A 14,297-nucleotide genomic window follows, 5' to 3' on the forward strand; every position below is an offset into this window, starting at 1 on the left:
ATGAACCCAGAGACCCAAGCCAACGTACGCATTAGTTCCGCAACGCACGTCAACAGGAACCCCTGCACGTCAATGCCAACTGAATGTGTCGCCTGCCCACTCGCCAGTGGACGCCTAGGGAACCAGCCTTGGTTCCTTTCAGCCCCGGCCTTACTTCACCCGGCGGGGCAATTACTTATCACCGAAGTGCTAGGAGCAGTGTGCTATATGTCATTACTATTAAGAGCGTATGGCGACACAGGCTCACATGTGGGTAGCCAGGCCGACAGTGCCCTGCGGGCTTGGCAGTCGGCAGGCATCCCAACTCAGCCCGGCCTCCTCACAGCAGTACCACAACGTGCCCGTACGTGGGCGAGTGCGGAGTTTGGCTGCCGGCGTGGCTGTATCATCTCTCACATTGGATGACCCATCCGCCACTGCGATGGGTTCACTACTGGCACGTCCCTCGAGTCGCTCACCCACCGGCTCCGCCCGGCGTTCGCTCCCTTTGGCTGGGCCGGGGCCCGTGGCGCATCCAACCCGCCATCGCGGCCCCGAGTGCTCCTTATTTCCTCCCATCACTACGCCTTCTATCACTATAGATACATTGCGTGTTCCACGCGTGCCGGGTATCCTTCACCCCTCCGCGCCGCTCGACCAGGCCAGCCTTGCTGGGGTTGCTGAGGTGTTACCCTTCATGTTGCCCTCCCTGCTATTACGGTACACCCCACAGCCGCCGTGGCGTACGGTATCGGCACGTACGGGACATTGTGTGCATGCATCCCCGCGGCGTTTGGAGGCATTCACGTGCGCGCCTGTCCTGCGTCCGCCGGGGTGATGCTATCTATGGGTGTACCTACTGCTTGATTGGTAGTGACTCTTATGCAAGACACTGCAAATCTCAAGCATGGCACCTAGCTAGCAAGAAAGAAATTAGTGTTCGTGGCCATGCTGCACGGCTGGGCATGGCTGCCCGCATCCTACACCACGACGGCGCGGGTGAAGGGCAGGTTGCCGCGCGTGACTCGCGTACGTAAAACCGCTCTAGTGTTGCACCTCGCGCCTTCTCCTGCGTGGCTCATGTTGGCTAGTCTGTCCCAGCTTCGAGTCACGAAGTTGTTATTATTCCCAAGGTTGTTCCGAGCAGCCTACAACGTCAACACGTGTTATGGCATGGCCCTGGGGGCCGGTAGAGAGTACCGAGCGAGGTCTCCAGTGCTTCGTGCCAACACGTGCCAACACGCACTGTTACCTTTCCTAGGCACACGGACGGCCACAGCTGCCCAGAAGCCACACACCTGAACAAGGATGCATGTGTTTCCCTGTAACGCCCCGGCGTCGTCTGCGTGGCTGGCGCACGCGGGACAATGCATGTGTGTTTCTGTCGTGGCCATTGGTGCACCTGATACGTTTGTGAGTCTGGTATCATGGCCCTTGCAACGCCAGTCGTGTTCCTATTGCTGCTTGTCTTCTGGTAGTGACCATTGACCGCCCATGACCGACGGAGTGTGGCGCTGTCAGGCCCCGCGTTGGCGTCGCCCTGCGCCGCCTGCAGCAGGTGCCGGCGGCGCCTCCGGCGGCGCTCATCCCCATGTGATGGTGCTGCTCGTGCAGCCAATATCCCCAAGCACGAAGCTCGTTCTATCGACCGCTGTCGAGTGTGCAACTAGGACCGTACGTTCGTGCGCAAGCAAGGCGATGGGCGGAGCGCTCCGCGGTGTTCGAGACACATGATTTCGGTAGCGCAAGGGCACGAACGCCGCCGCCATCACCGCCGACCGCACCTTGGTTTGCGTGACCGGCCGTTGGGCCGAGCGCTTTGCGAGAAGAGCTGCATACGCGAAGCCAATCAAGCCCAGCCACCAGGGCTGCCGTCGCCCGCACCATGACCTCCCCGCGTTGAGGACTACTACCAAACTCTGGCAGCACTTTCGGCCACTAGTGCAACCTCAACACGGGCGGGCTGGGGCGGGCACGGCGGACTTGGTGGGGTATCGGGAGCTGCGAGGCCGGAGGTAGGAGGCCGCTGAGGGCCACGAATGAGTTGCTAGGCCGCTTGAGGCATGAGTGGAGGCTATTGTCGGTTTGAGAGATTGGGATTATCGTTTGGGGCCGTGGCGGTTTGTAACGCTACACGGCAGTAAGGAGTCAATAAGCGCTGACTTATCGCAGCGCAGTGGAGATAAGTCTAGTTATTGCGACGTAACTGCCGTGTTGCGTTAGAGTCACGCACGGCGCAGGACGCTCGGGTACGTGCCTGTGCATGGGGCCGAACCGAGCTGGGTCTTGTACGCGTCAGGAGCACACGGCGCCTTATCTGCCGTTGTGCTTCTGTACTGTATTTCGGATCGTCCCTCTGCCGGGACGGTGACAACCCACCCGCCCCCCCTGGTGCCGCCGCGGATTAATGTGGTGGCACCCGTGGGCGCTGCGGCGTGCGTGGTTGTCTGGACTCTGCTGCTATCAGGCACTTCATACATGCGACACACCCAGTACTGGCAGCACTTTCGGCCACTAGTGCAACCTCAACACGGGCGGGCTGGGGCGGGCACGGCGGACTTGGTGGGGTATCGGGAGCTGCGAGGCCGGAGGTAGGAGGCCGCTGAGGGCCACGAATGAGTTGCTAGGCCGCTTGAGGCATGAGTGGAGGCTATTGTCGGTTTGAGAGATTGGGATTATCGTTTGGGGCCGTGGCGGTTTGTAACGCTACACGGCAGTAAGGAGTCAATAAGTGGCTCGTATGCCCGTAAAACTCATACATCCTGCTGGGCCGCTGCTTTGGCAACAGGTACGCTGCAGTGGTGCCGCCTGACACTGTGGACTGGAGGCAATCAGCGTCGCTGCCGCCTGTGACCAATCAGAGAGACGTGAGTGCCAACAGCGGGGCTGCCGTGCGTGGCGGGATGCCCCCATTCTTAGTGGACATCAGGGCATGGAGCATGCGCAAGGCAGAAAGAAGCACAGCAACAACTTATTTCTAATCCGGAGAGCTGCGATCGAGCTGCTGCGCACGATGCGTAATACCAGGGCGTGCCGCAAGGCTGGCGTGTGGGTTGCCTCAAAGGATAACGAGCTTGTTCCGGTCCCGTCGTGCAGTGCGGCAGCTGCTACGCGCATGCCCCGGCGGCCTGTATCCAGTCTCTGGCCGTGCTTGGGAACGCCTACACCCCATCGGCGCTAATGCCATCTAGCCCGGGCTCAGCGGGAGGCGCTCGCGCGCTGCTGGGTCCGGAGCAGGTGGTGCAGTGCAAGCCCGGCGGCTGTGCGGGCGGCTGGGTGGGGGACACCTACATCCAAGCCATGCGTGGCCTGCTGTACCAGGAGGAGTGGGCCAAGGCCGTGGCAGCAGCAGGTGCGACCGCCAGTGATGGGGAAATGCCGTGGTTCGGGGTTCAGACCTCTATCGGGAAACGCCATGGACGCACTCTTAGCTTTGCGGAGTTAGGCCTTGGTTCGGCTCTGCCTGCCTATGGCGATGTGTCTTTGGAATTGGAGGCGCTCAACTAGTGAGGATACCTGCTTGCTTGCAGCTGCAGCATATGCATTCCTTCCCTCACGCCCGCCTGACTCACCACGCCGCTGTCCCTGCGCTGTCTCAACGGCAGGACCCGATGCCAGCACCTGCCCTAAGGCACCGCTGGACAAGTTGGCCTCGGACCTGGACAGCGCAAACATCACGTACTCGCCGACCGGGCTGCGCATCCAGGCGTGGGAGACCATCCCGCCGTCCGAATTCGCGCTCATCCAGGTGCGTGAGGCGGAGGCAGGGGGCACCGTGGTTGGGCCGCATGCGTGTGTGCGTGGTCGTTTCGTCTCCCCAAGCCCTCCATACCAGCAGAAAACGGCCTCCAGCTGCACGTGCCTCCGCCGGACGTCTAACAGCAAGCGACTCCCTCCCAATCCCTTCATGCTGCGCACACAGGCCCTGGCCAACCAGCCGGTGGTGGCGCTGCTGCACGCCGGCGAGGACTGGTCGCTGTACTTCGGACAGCGCGGCCGGGTGTACGACGGCAACTGCTCCTCCGACCCGATGAAGTCCACACACGCGGTGGTGATCGTGGGGTACACCCCCGACACGTTCATCATCAGGTGGGGGACACGACAAGCACTTGACGCTCCGGTTGCTTGGCGAGCTGTCGGGCCAAAGTTATGATGGGCCCGGGTACAAGTTGGGTGTCAGGAGGGGAATCACAGGCCCCAGACTTCAGCGGATCCCTCCTAATGTCTTAGGAAGCATGGCGGTCACTACACACATGGATTTTATAAACCCGGGGGGGGGGGGTGTTCTGAATGCGACATTACAATATGTTATGCGCGCTGGGAGGACATGCCACGGCATGCCACCATGCACCAAAACGTGTGAAAACGTACATATTCGAACTAGAGGACTATCTATACTACCATTTATATGTGTTTAACATGTGCAAATGGACACGGGCTTAGGCTAGCCTGTTTGTCCCATAGTCGAAACATGTCGCCCTGGAGGCCACGGCTTCGAGCATGCTTTGCTGCTGTCAGTTTGAAACTATCACTGCATAGCACCAAATTGCTTTCTGAGCGAAGAGGACGCTTCCTCGCGATCCCGACTCTAGGGCAAGGCTAGTCTCCAAAGGGCTGCTTTGGGTCTACTTACAAGCTGTTTGGTAAGCAAGTATTAGATTAAGCTAAGTACCGGGACTAAAGGGTCCGTTTGCGCAAAGCATTTAACGTTGTTTGCACGGGCGTCCGCAAACGTTGATATTTATTAATGTTTAGGATGCATGTAGCGCAATAAAGGCTTCGCAATTTGTCCGAGCAGCTAACTCGGCTGCATGAGTGAGGGGAACGGTGCCGGCCCCTACCCCCCCGCCCCCCCCCCCCCCCCAGCCCCCTCGTGGTGACACCACATCCTGAACGTTTAGACAGTGGAGGAACCTGGCCACACGTATGATCGCATCACTTTCTTTTACGTTACTATCTCCTGTTCCCAACTGCTGGTGCCACGCCGCCTGCTTACCGTATGGTCCCACTGATCTATCCGTCCGCCGCCCACACACACGTACACATATGACCGCAGGAACTCCTGGGGCGAGAGCTGGGGCGATGGTGGCTACATGCAGATTGTGCGCCAGGGCAGCTCGCAGCTGGCTGCCCGCCTGAACAAGTGCGGCATCCTCAACTCCCTGTCCTATCCCACTCTCAAGCCAGGTGTGTGTGCCGCGGACCGCTATTGCTATCAGGGATGAAACCGAGCGCACAGCTTACATGTGCTCATTGTGCCGTGGCCACAAATGTGCAAGCCTATCCCAGAATGCCATCCGTGTCGTGCCGCCCTGCAGTGTCGCCTGAGCGGCGCGGCCAGCTGCTCCGCCAGGGCTGGTGCGCGGCGGAGGACGTGGTTGTGCCTGCGGACGGTGGCGGAAACGCCACGGCAACCACGCTCGCGGCGAAACACGATGTGGCGATCAACGACCTGATTCGCGTCAACACCCACTTCAAGGTACATCGTCGCATTGTCTGCTTTGACCAGACCATTAGGACGCGATAATAATTCCTACGCTGTTTATTTCCCCAGATGCAAATCGCCGATGACCACTTTGAGTCCGCTACGCATGTCTCCAGGCTGACCCCGATGCCCTCATTGAGGTCAACACGCGCTACTTCGTCCCGCCCTGCTCCGTCAACCCGCCGCGCCCGCCCGTCCCGGACCTCGAGTGCGGCACACGGGCAGTGCTGCAGCTGCTGGGTGATGGTGCGGATGGCAGCCGGCCGCGCATCCAACTCGGCCAGCCCACCACCCCAGCCACGGCGTCGCCACCGCCGCCACCATCCCAGACGCCTGCGGGTGAGCGGCGGAATCGTTCCCTGACATGTTATTCGTCGACGCCGTGGCTTCTGCTCTCTTGTTCTCGTGCATTTGTTCATTACCCGCGCCGTGCCCCCGCCCGCCCCATGCACGCAGACCGCGGCGGCGCGGAGGAGCGTTTCACCGCTACCTGCCCCTCGGGCGCACACATGATTGGCTTCCGTGGCCGGGCCTGGGCGGGTCAGCCCGAGGTAGAGAGCTGTGTGCTGGCGGCGCTGGCTGGCCAGCAGTCCAATCCCGCGAGCAGCATTCTCTACAACCAGCTTGTCAACCTGCGTGACCGCATTGTCAACTCCATTCTGGAGCAGGCGGCGGTGTCAGCCGACCCTGCCTGGAACGGCCTGTTCACGGTGCGTTGCAGTGCGTGGGGCAGCGATCAGTGGCTCTTGCCTTGGGGCGATGTCGGGTGGCTGCTTCATTCCCCGTGGAAACTGTTTTTTGCGGCTGCACGTACCATGGCTGATACCTAACCTGTGCAATGCTGCCTGCCCCATTTGCCTTCCTTGCAGTCGGTGGACCTGGTTTGCAGCGATGGCAGTGTTCGCCCCACCGGCCGCGGCACCAGTGACATCGGTGGTTATGATTTACAGGCCGGGGACTCAATCCCCGTGGACACGACGGCTCGGGACTGCCCCGGCGGGTATGACATGGCGCGGTCACGGCTGCGGCGGGCCCCATACGAGCGATTCGAGTTCTTCTTGAGGTGGGTGCGTGCGTAGGGACATGACCTTTGCAGTCCTCAAAGCAAACGGTTGGTGGCAAACAGTCACGTGACTGCTTCCCAATGCCCTCCGCTTCTGATCATGGCGATTTTGCGCTGCGCAGGTGCGCCGCATCACAGCAGTGGACGTCCTACCCGGCCGGCCTTCTGGCGGCGCGCAGGGCACCGGGCATCACCACTTCGTCCCTCACCATCGCGCGGTACCGGTTTTCTAGCACGGATGCCGGCGCTTCCACACCGGGCACTGCCGGGACCGCTGGGCTCTCCGTGACAGAGGCACTGCTCCTGACCGCGATCCGCAACAGCTGCGGTCCTGTGCTAGCAGCGCCGCCGGTGGGCGTGCCTGATACGCTGTTGCAGTTCAACGAGAGCGCACCGCAGACCCTGCGGCCGCCGACCAGCACCGAGTCAGCGCGGCTGGCTGTGCCGTCGCTGCTGCTCCCAGCCTACCGGTCAGCAGAGCACCTCGTGTACTTCCAGCGCCAGGCTAGGCTGGAGGTGCTGGGTGGCGTGGGCGGCGGCGGCGGATGCCCGCCCGGCCAGGTGGTGGTGGGCCTGCGCGGCCGGCGACTGGCGCTCCAGCCCTCGTCCCTGTTCTTCAACGGCTCTGCGGAGTGGAAGTACGGCAGCCCGCTGCCGTTCAGGTTCCGCTACGCACCCGACTACACCTCCCTGTCTGCAGTGGACGAGCTCGTGTGCGGGCGCACCGGCACCTCCACCGTGATGCCAAAAGCCCCGCAGCCCAAGGTTGCGTCAGGTGCGTAACCGTACGTTGACATGCCCCGCACCGGCCTGGCAGCAGCAGGTAGGGGTCCGCCAGCAGGCTGGCGTTCGCGCTATTTTCGAACTTGCCAATGAACTTGATGTCGACCTCCTGATGTGTGACGGCCGGACGCAGGCAGCAGCGGAGTCCTTGCCACGGCGGTGCCTGGCGGTGTACCTGGCAGCGGGCCCGCTGCCGGTGCTGGCCTTGTCAAGATCACCCCCCTGACCTGCGGCGCATCCGCCCTCCTGACGTCTGTCTTCGCGGCTAACGACGGGGTGCGCAAACATGCTCGCATTTTCCATTAGTGCGTGCGCATTCGCATCGTTTTTCATGCGGTGAAGGTGCTAGCCTCCCACGCGCTTGCACACTTGTTCGAGCGCCCTATCTCCAACTCGTGTCGCTACCCCCATCATCGCATAAATGCCACTTCAGGTGGACATCAACCTACTGGGAGCGCGCTGCTCTGACGGCAGCGCAGCTGGGTCGGCGGGCGGCTTTGGGGCGACTGCGAATGGCAGCATCTCGGGTCGCTTCACGGTTGACTACCTGTGCCCTGAAGGTGCGTGCGCGGGGCTCGGCATTGGCGCACAGGAAACATACCACACATCCAGTTGTTGAAGCGCTTGGGGTGCTATGCGTGCTTGCTGTGACAGTCTTGCGCACCTGTCGGCACACCAACAGGCTTTGATGCGGTCAAGCTTATGGACGGAAGCACCTGGGATGGAAGCAGGTGCGGTAGGAATGGAAGGGAAACCAAGCCACACATCGGCTCGTTTTATCTTGCTTTGCAGCACAATTCTCTTGTGCCTGCTTTGTGCAACCCTTTACAGCAACGGCTCCGGCGTGGGCGGCGTTGCACTGCGCTGCTCTGCCGCCGCCAAGGCGCAGAGCGATGAGCGGTACTGGGTGCAGCTGGGCGCACCCAACTTTCTCAGGGCCACCGACAGCAGCCCAGCGTTCACGCTTTCGGAGGCGTTCCTGAACCAGCCCGAATACTCTGTGTGCGCGGCGGGCTCCGTCATCACCAGCCTCAACGTGCACACGGCCACCGTCGGCGTGGCGTCGGTAAGACATGTTGGCTGTGCGCGGGCGCAGGCAAGCTGTCCAGGTGCCCGAAACCAGGCTGACCATCCATTGCCCCGACGATATTTGTCAAAGCATGGCTGCTCATACTCGGCGCCATGCGCGCACATACAGGTGGTGGTGAAGCTGGAGTTCATTTGTGGGCCGCGCCCGCCGCCTGCCTCCTACGCATCCCTGTCCGACATTGCAGCCGGGTGCGTGTGGACGCCAAGTCTGCATGCGGGGTGATGCACCCTTAGTGAGCGCGCCCTCCGCTGCTCATTACCTCAAGCTTTCTGACCCTGCCCCCTGCAGGTACGGTGTTACAGTCAGCGACTTGGCCCGGGCCAACCCCGCCCTCTTCCCAAGCGGCTCGGCCTCAGCTGCTGCCGGGTCCGTGGACCCAGCCCTGAACAACACAGAGATCCGCATTCCCTTGATGTGCGGGCCCGCACCAGTGCAGCCGCCCGCCACCACCATCGCGGCAGGGGTGAGTTCGGATCGTTGGGAGGGCTTGATCCAACCTGATGCAGAGCCCTTTTCTGCAGCCACGTGTGTTGCCGGGTGTGTCCTGATGTGGTGGGGTGCGCTGTTTGCCGCCGCCTTGCGCACGCCCCCACAGTGCCCGAAGTATTGGCCGCTGCCCAACACAACGAATGCCGGCACAACCACTTGTGGAATGGTGGCGCGGTCATATGTGTCTGGAGATCTGGCCTACCTTTCAAGAATAAACAACAACATCTGCCCCAACGCGTCAACAACCGTTGCCAAGGGCCAGCGGCTGTGCATCGCGCCTCAGAGCTCCGTCCTGTCGACCTCCCAGCATTCATTTGAGGCAACAGCCTCCACAACGACGGTGACCACCAGCGCAGGCCACCGCCGCCGGCTGACAGCTACGGCGGCTGCCTTCGCAAGTGCAGGCGTGGGCGCGGTTGGCGGCTTTGTGATCAACAACACCATTGTCACTTGCATCCTGAGTCAGTGGGTAGCAGTTGGACAATCGTGTGAGGACATCGCGGTCGCCTACAACCTGCCTATCTCCACCTTCCTAGCCTACAACCCAGGTGCGCGGGGAGATGCTTCTGGGTGCGGGTGAACGTGCGGCAGTGCTGTTTGTTGCAAACTGAAGCCGGCATTTGGCATGTGTGACGTGCGTCAGCCTTAGCGTTTGGGCGGAAGCGTACAAAGCGTTATGCTCAAGGTTCGTTTCCTGAGGTAATGTTTATCCCACTTTTGTTGACCTCACGCAGACCTGGCGTGCGCAACCCTCCAGGTGCGGTTCCAATTTTGCCATTGGGAGTTTCTACTGAATCCGCGATCCAGGACTTGCACGCTTCTACTGAACTCATTATTCAGACCTCGACTCCTCTTCACACGCAACGCTCACCTCGCTCATCTTCCGCACGCACGCAGGCCGGCGCTGAGGTGTGTGTGAGGACGGGGCCGCTGCTGCCCGAAACGGTTCAGATCGTGAGCCTCAAGGCGTGTGCGGTGCGGCCGGGCGTGTGCGGGGATGGCACGTGCCACGATGACGACAGCAGCCCTGTCGGCTTCACCTGCACGTGAGTGGCTGGCGGGGTGGCTGCTGCCTGAACACGGGGGGGTGCTGACATTGGGTCGCTTCCGTGGCTCGACACCTGCAGCACGACACAGCCCTGACGCCTGAGGGATGCCAAGTGGGGCATGCAACAGGGACGGCGGCTTGGCTGCTGCGGGTCGGAAGCCACGTGCTGTCGATTGAACGCCACGGCCCCTGCATCCCGTGTGGGGGTGGCACGCGGAATTTAGGAACACAGCCTCCATCATCATCGTATGCGCAGCCTGTGCATTTGACCCATGCATACGGTATGCTGCAAGTCCGCCTTACCACGGGCCCTGTGCGTTTCCACTCCAGGTGTGCGGCTGACGCGTTGTTCATCCAGGGGCGATGCTTTGGTGAGTGGTAGCCGTCGAGCGTGCTGGTTTGTGTATGAATGGCTCGGTGCCAGACTCTACTCTTATCTGATATGAGAGCATCTGCTATGGAAGCATGACTGTTGATTGCCCACGGTGTACCCGTGAACAGGAACCGACCCTCCGCTGCCGCCGCCGCCACCACCACCCAGCCCACGACCGCCGCCGCCCCCAAGCCCGTCGCCGCCGCCGCCCCCAAGCCCGCCGCCCCCAAGCCCGCCGCCGCGGCCGTCGCCGCCGCCGCCTCCAAGCCCGCCGCCGCCGCCGCCACCAAGCCCGCCACCGCCGCCGCCCCCGAGCCCGCCGCCGCGCCCGCTGCCTCCTCCTCCTCCCAGCCCGCCTCCGCCTCGTCCCCCTCCCAGTCCGCCGCCGTCACCGCCACCACCCCGCCCGCCGCCGCCACCACCACCCAGCCCGCCGCCGCCACCACCTCCCCGCCCGCCGCCGTCGCCGCCACCTCCCATTTGGACGCCTTCGCCGTCCACAGACTTCGCCACCAGCCCTGTGTTTTGCGGCAGTGACTCGTTTGCATCCAGCTACGTGTACCCGCCCACGTCTGACGAGTCCATGATCGGGCTCCCAATCAGTAGCATGACCATTTGGAGCAGTAGCCAACTGAACGGGCTGCAGTTGCGCTTCGGGTCCAGCCTCCAGGTGCGCGCGTGCATGTGTGTGTGTGTGTGTGTGTGTGTGTGTGTGTGTGTGTGTGTGTGTCAGTTTAAGAGCACAAGGAAAACATTGCGCAAAGACAGTGTATGCGATGCAGCAAAGCGACCGTTCATGTTGATGCGGCTTACACCGGACCAACCACCTAGCTGACTGAGCTCCCCTAACCCCCCGCCGGCCCTGCCCACGCGCCCACACACGCGGTCCACCCACCGCACGCACAGGCCGGTCCCCAGCACGGCAGCGCCAGCGGCACCGTGGTCACGCAGAGCCTGCAGGGCGTCACCGTGACGCAGGTGCACGCCTGCTGCTCCGCCGCCGCCTACCAGGGCGTGGCCCGCGTGCAGCTGCTCACGGCCGCGCACGGCGTCTTCACGCAGGGCGTGGGCTGCGACGTGAACAATACGTGGGTGCCGGTGCCGGCAGGCTACCGCTTCGCCGGCGTGCGCACCTGGACCTCCAGCAGCCTGCTCTCCACGCTTTCCCGCAGCTCCGGCGAGCAGTTCATCCACCGCATCCAGTTCCTTTTCGCACCCACCGCCTATACGCCCTCGCCCTCGCCCACCGGCTATACGCCCTCGCCCACCGGCTATACGCCCACCTCCTATACGCCCTCGCCGACGCTGACGCCCGCGCTGGCGCCGCGCGCCACGTCTCTCAGCCCCGCGGTGTGCGGCGGCTCCCCCAGCTACCAGCTCACCTCTAGCGACGTGAGCCTGGCCCAGTTCTACACGCTGGACCGCATCGGCTACCGGTGGGGGCAGGTGCTGGGGCAGATCCGCAGCTACTACGACAATGACCGCCAGGTGAGGCGTGAGGGGTGGACACGTGAGTGTGTGTGTGTGTGTGTGTGTGTGTGTGTGTGTGTGTGTATGTGTACGTGTGTGTCTGTGAGTATGCGCGTGCGAGGCACGCGTGGCGTGTGCCTGTGTAGATTTATTGTGCCGGGTGCGGCTCCGGGTGTATGTTTCCTCTCGTCCTCAGCCGCCGTGGCCCACACATAACCCCGGGGCTCGCTCGAACGTGCGTGATGACCAATGCGGTACCGTGCCTGGATGGCGCACGTGCGCGCAGGTGGGGCCCCTCCACGGCGACAGCCACAACGGCGGCCCGGGCGAGTTCCTGATCACCCCCGACCTCAACATCGTGGCAGCGCGCGCCTGCTGCATCGTCAACACCTTCTACGACAACAGCGTGCGCTACATCGAGCTGTACACCTCGGCCGGCAGGACGCTGGTGATGGGCGACAACACCACGGGCTGCGAGGCCATGCAAGCCTGGTGGAGCGTGCCGTCCGGGTACCGCTTTGCTGGCTTTGTCACCTCGACCAATCCTGCCAAGTATGTGCAGCGCCTGCAGTTTGTGGCTGCGGCGGCGTCGGCGGTGCCGAGCTCGCCGCCTCCCCCAAGCCCGCCGCCTCCCAGCCCGCCGCCCACAAGCTCGCCGTCGATGTTTTCGTGCGTCGACCAGGTTGCGACTTGCCAGGCCTGGTCCCAGCAAGGCTACTGTGACTCCCAGTACACATACAACGGCCAGTCGGTTCACGATGTCGTCTGCGCCAAATCGTGTAACATCATAGCGTGCGGTACGTACCTGTTTTGCACGTCCTCGGTCGCATACGGTAGTTGTGCCGCGCAGATGCATGGCAGGGCATTCAAGAAAAGGCTGGCGCTGGGCTGTTTGGCTGTAACCTCTCTGCTGCCTGTCAACGCATGTGTGCATCCCCTCCCCTGTGTGTGCAGTTCCGCAAAACCCGATAGGGTGCTACGGCGACGGCTTGCCTCGGGCTCTGCCGAGCCTGCTGTCGGGCAACACCTCGCGGCCGGACATGACTGTGGAGCTCTGTGACACCCTGGCTCGCAGCGCGGGTAAGCTTGTTCGGTTTGTGTGCCTGGCGCTGTGCAAGCCGCCGTGCTAGGCTACCTTGATTGGGCAGGGTTGGTTGCATGGGTTGCTGCGTAAGGTCGATGACCACAAGGGTGACAATGGTGGCCCAAGCGCTGACTGTGCTGCTGTTGTCCCCATCATTCCGCGCACAACCGCAGACATGCCCTACTTTGGAGTGCAGTTCGGAGGGTTCTGCTTTGGCGGCAGCAACCTCACCGCTGCCCTCGACATGTACGGACCGATGACTGACTGTACGATGCAGTGCAGCGGCGACGACACACAGTACTGCGGCGGCAGCTGGGAGCAAAACTTGTACTTTACCTACCCCGAGGATGTGTGCCAGTCCAACCCCTGCGCTGAGGCAGGCGTCACCGACGCCACCTGCACAGCCGTGTCGGGCGGCGTGGGACTGAGCGCCTACGACTGCAATTGCCCGGCCAATAGCGTCAGGCTAGACGCCGCCGCCGCCTGCACTTGCGAGGAGGGCTATTACTTATACTTTGGAAGTTGCTATTAAGCGAATGCAGTGCTCCCAGGTGCTCCCCCAAGTACTTATGCTTAGGTAGAGGCATGCGTTGCAGTGAGTGTGGTGGATATCCCCAGATACATAAGTAAGTCGGCAGGGCACAATCTGTGCTGTGCGTCCCATCATACGATGGAGGTTGGGTATGGCACGCCTCGCCTCACGCACTGCTCCAATGTCTGAGCGGTCGCGTACCAGTGTACCACCGGCGTCTTGGGTTCAGTTATGTACGGGCGGGTTTGAAGAAGCGTGAAATTGTAACCCTGTGAAACGGCCCTCCGGACACCTGGTAGCTTGTGCAGTCTTGTACAGATCTTGGATGCCGCCACCACATACGACTGCGTTGCCAACATGCCGTACAAGTTATGGCAATCCCATGTTAGGCCCAGCGCTCGTATCTTACGAAGGCAGGGGCGGCGTCAGCGGCCGAATTCCTTAAAATGGCTTCGTTTAGTTGACGAAACAGGCTGCCGCCCAGGGGGGGGGTAGAATCTTCCGAAACAGACCCCATGCCTCAAATGGATAGAGCTCAACGAGAAAATCACGAATCCGCTTTCAAAATTGAAATTGGGTTTCTGGATGCAAAGTTATGGCCCCTCAAAGTTGTCGGTCGGTCGGTCGGTCTGGGGTCCCACGAAGTTTTGCACAGGTTCGTGCCAAATTTTGTTCCTAGCGCTTCTGTCCTGCAACACGCGGCGCAATGGGTGCAGCTCCACGATGCGTGCGTAGGTATACCCCAGGCTCAGCACACGTGCATAGTTTGGGGCAGTTTGGGGAGCGGCATGTCGGCATCTCGGGAGATGCCTGGGGAACTGGTCAGGGACAAGCCGGTGCCGGCCGGGTTTTGCATGGTGAACGTGTCAGCACATTTCACACTATCAAGTAACATCGGAAT

General features: G+C 62.0%; 3 protein-coding genes across 4 annotated transcripts in view; all 3 read left to right on the forward strand.

Annotated features, from left to right (window-relative positions):
- Nucleotides 1-2,695, forward strand: part of CHLRE_14g631145v5 (uncharacterized protein) — an 8,423-nt gene extending 5,728 nt beyond the window's left edge. The window contains exon 13 of the mRNA XM_043070404.1: nt 641-2,695. Coding sequence (XP_042917077.1) covers nt 641-663 — 23 coding nt within the window. The 3' untranslated portion in view covers nt 664-2,695. The remainder of the gene's footprint in view (nt 1-640) is intronic.
- Nucleotides 2,696-2,962: 267 nt separating this feature from the next.
- CHLRE_14g631148v5 (uncharacterized protein) lies at nt 2,963-4,364 on the forward strand. Its single transcript, XM_043070405.1, has 4 exons — nt 2,963-3,331; nt 3,585-3,727; nt 3,902-4,068; nt 4,174-4,364. The coding sequence occupies exons 1-4, from the start codon at nt 3,160-3,162 to the stop codon at nt 4,199-4,201; spliced, it is 510 nt and encodes a 169-aa protein (XP_042917078.1). The 5' UTR covers nt 2,963-3,159; the 3' UTR covers nt 4,202-4,364.
- Nucleotides 4,365-4,412: 48 nt separating this feature from the next.
- CHLRE_14g631150v5 (uncharacterized protein) lies at nt 4,413-13,675 on the forward strand. 2 transcript variants are annotated; one of them, XM_043070406.1, is made up of 23 exons: nt 4,413-4,622; nt 4,846-4,928; nt 5,036-5,166; nt 5,298-5,458; nt 5,581-5,803; nt 5,921-6,174; nt 6,334-6,527; nt 6,650-7,302; nt 7,444-7,586; nt 7,744-7,870; nt 7,993-8,041; nt 8,142-8,376; nt 8,509-8,588; nt 8,689-8,863; nt 8,996-9,437; nt 9,624-9,646; nt 9,787-9,935; nt 10,268-10,308; nt 10,439-10,980; nt 11,217-11,798; nt 12,067-12,577; nt 12,735-12,860; nt 13,038-13,675. In XM_043070406.1, the coding sequence occupies exons 2-23, from the start codon at nt 4,906-4,908 to the stop codon at nt 13,394-13,396; spliced, it is 5,223 nt and encodes a 1,740-aa protein (XP_042917079.1). In that variant the 5' UTR covers nt 4,413-4,622; nt 4,846-4,905; the 3' UTR covers nt 13,397-13,675. The 2 variants fall into 2 exon arrangements, with proteins under 2 accessions (XP_042917079.1, XP_042917080.1); XM_043070407.1 differs by lacking the exon at nt 4,846-4,928.
- Nucleotides 13,676-14,297: the final 622 nt, after the last annotated feature.

The sequence above is a fragment of the Chlamydomonas reinhardtii genome, chromosome 14, assembly GCF_000002595.2.
Source record: "Chlamydomonas reinhardtii strain CC-503 cw92 mt+ chromosome 14, whole genome shotgun sequence".
Lineage (NCBI taxonomy): Eukaryota > Viridiplantae > Chlorophyta > Chlorophyceae > Chlamydomonadales > Chlamydomonadaceae > Chlamydomonas > Chlamydomonas reinhardtii.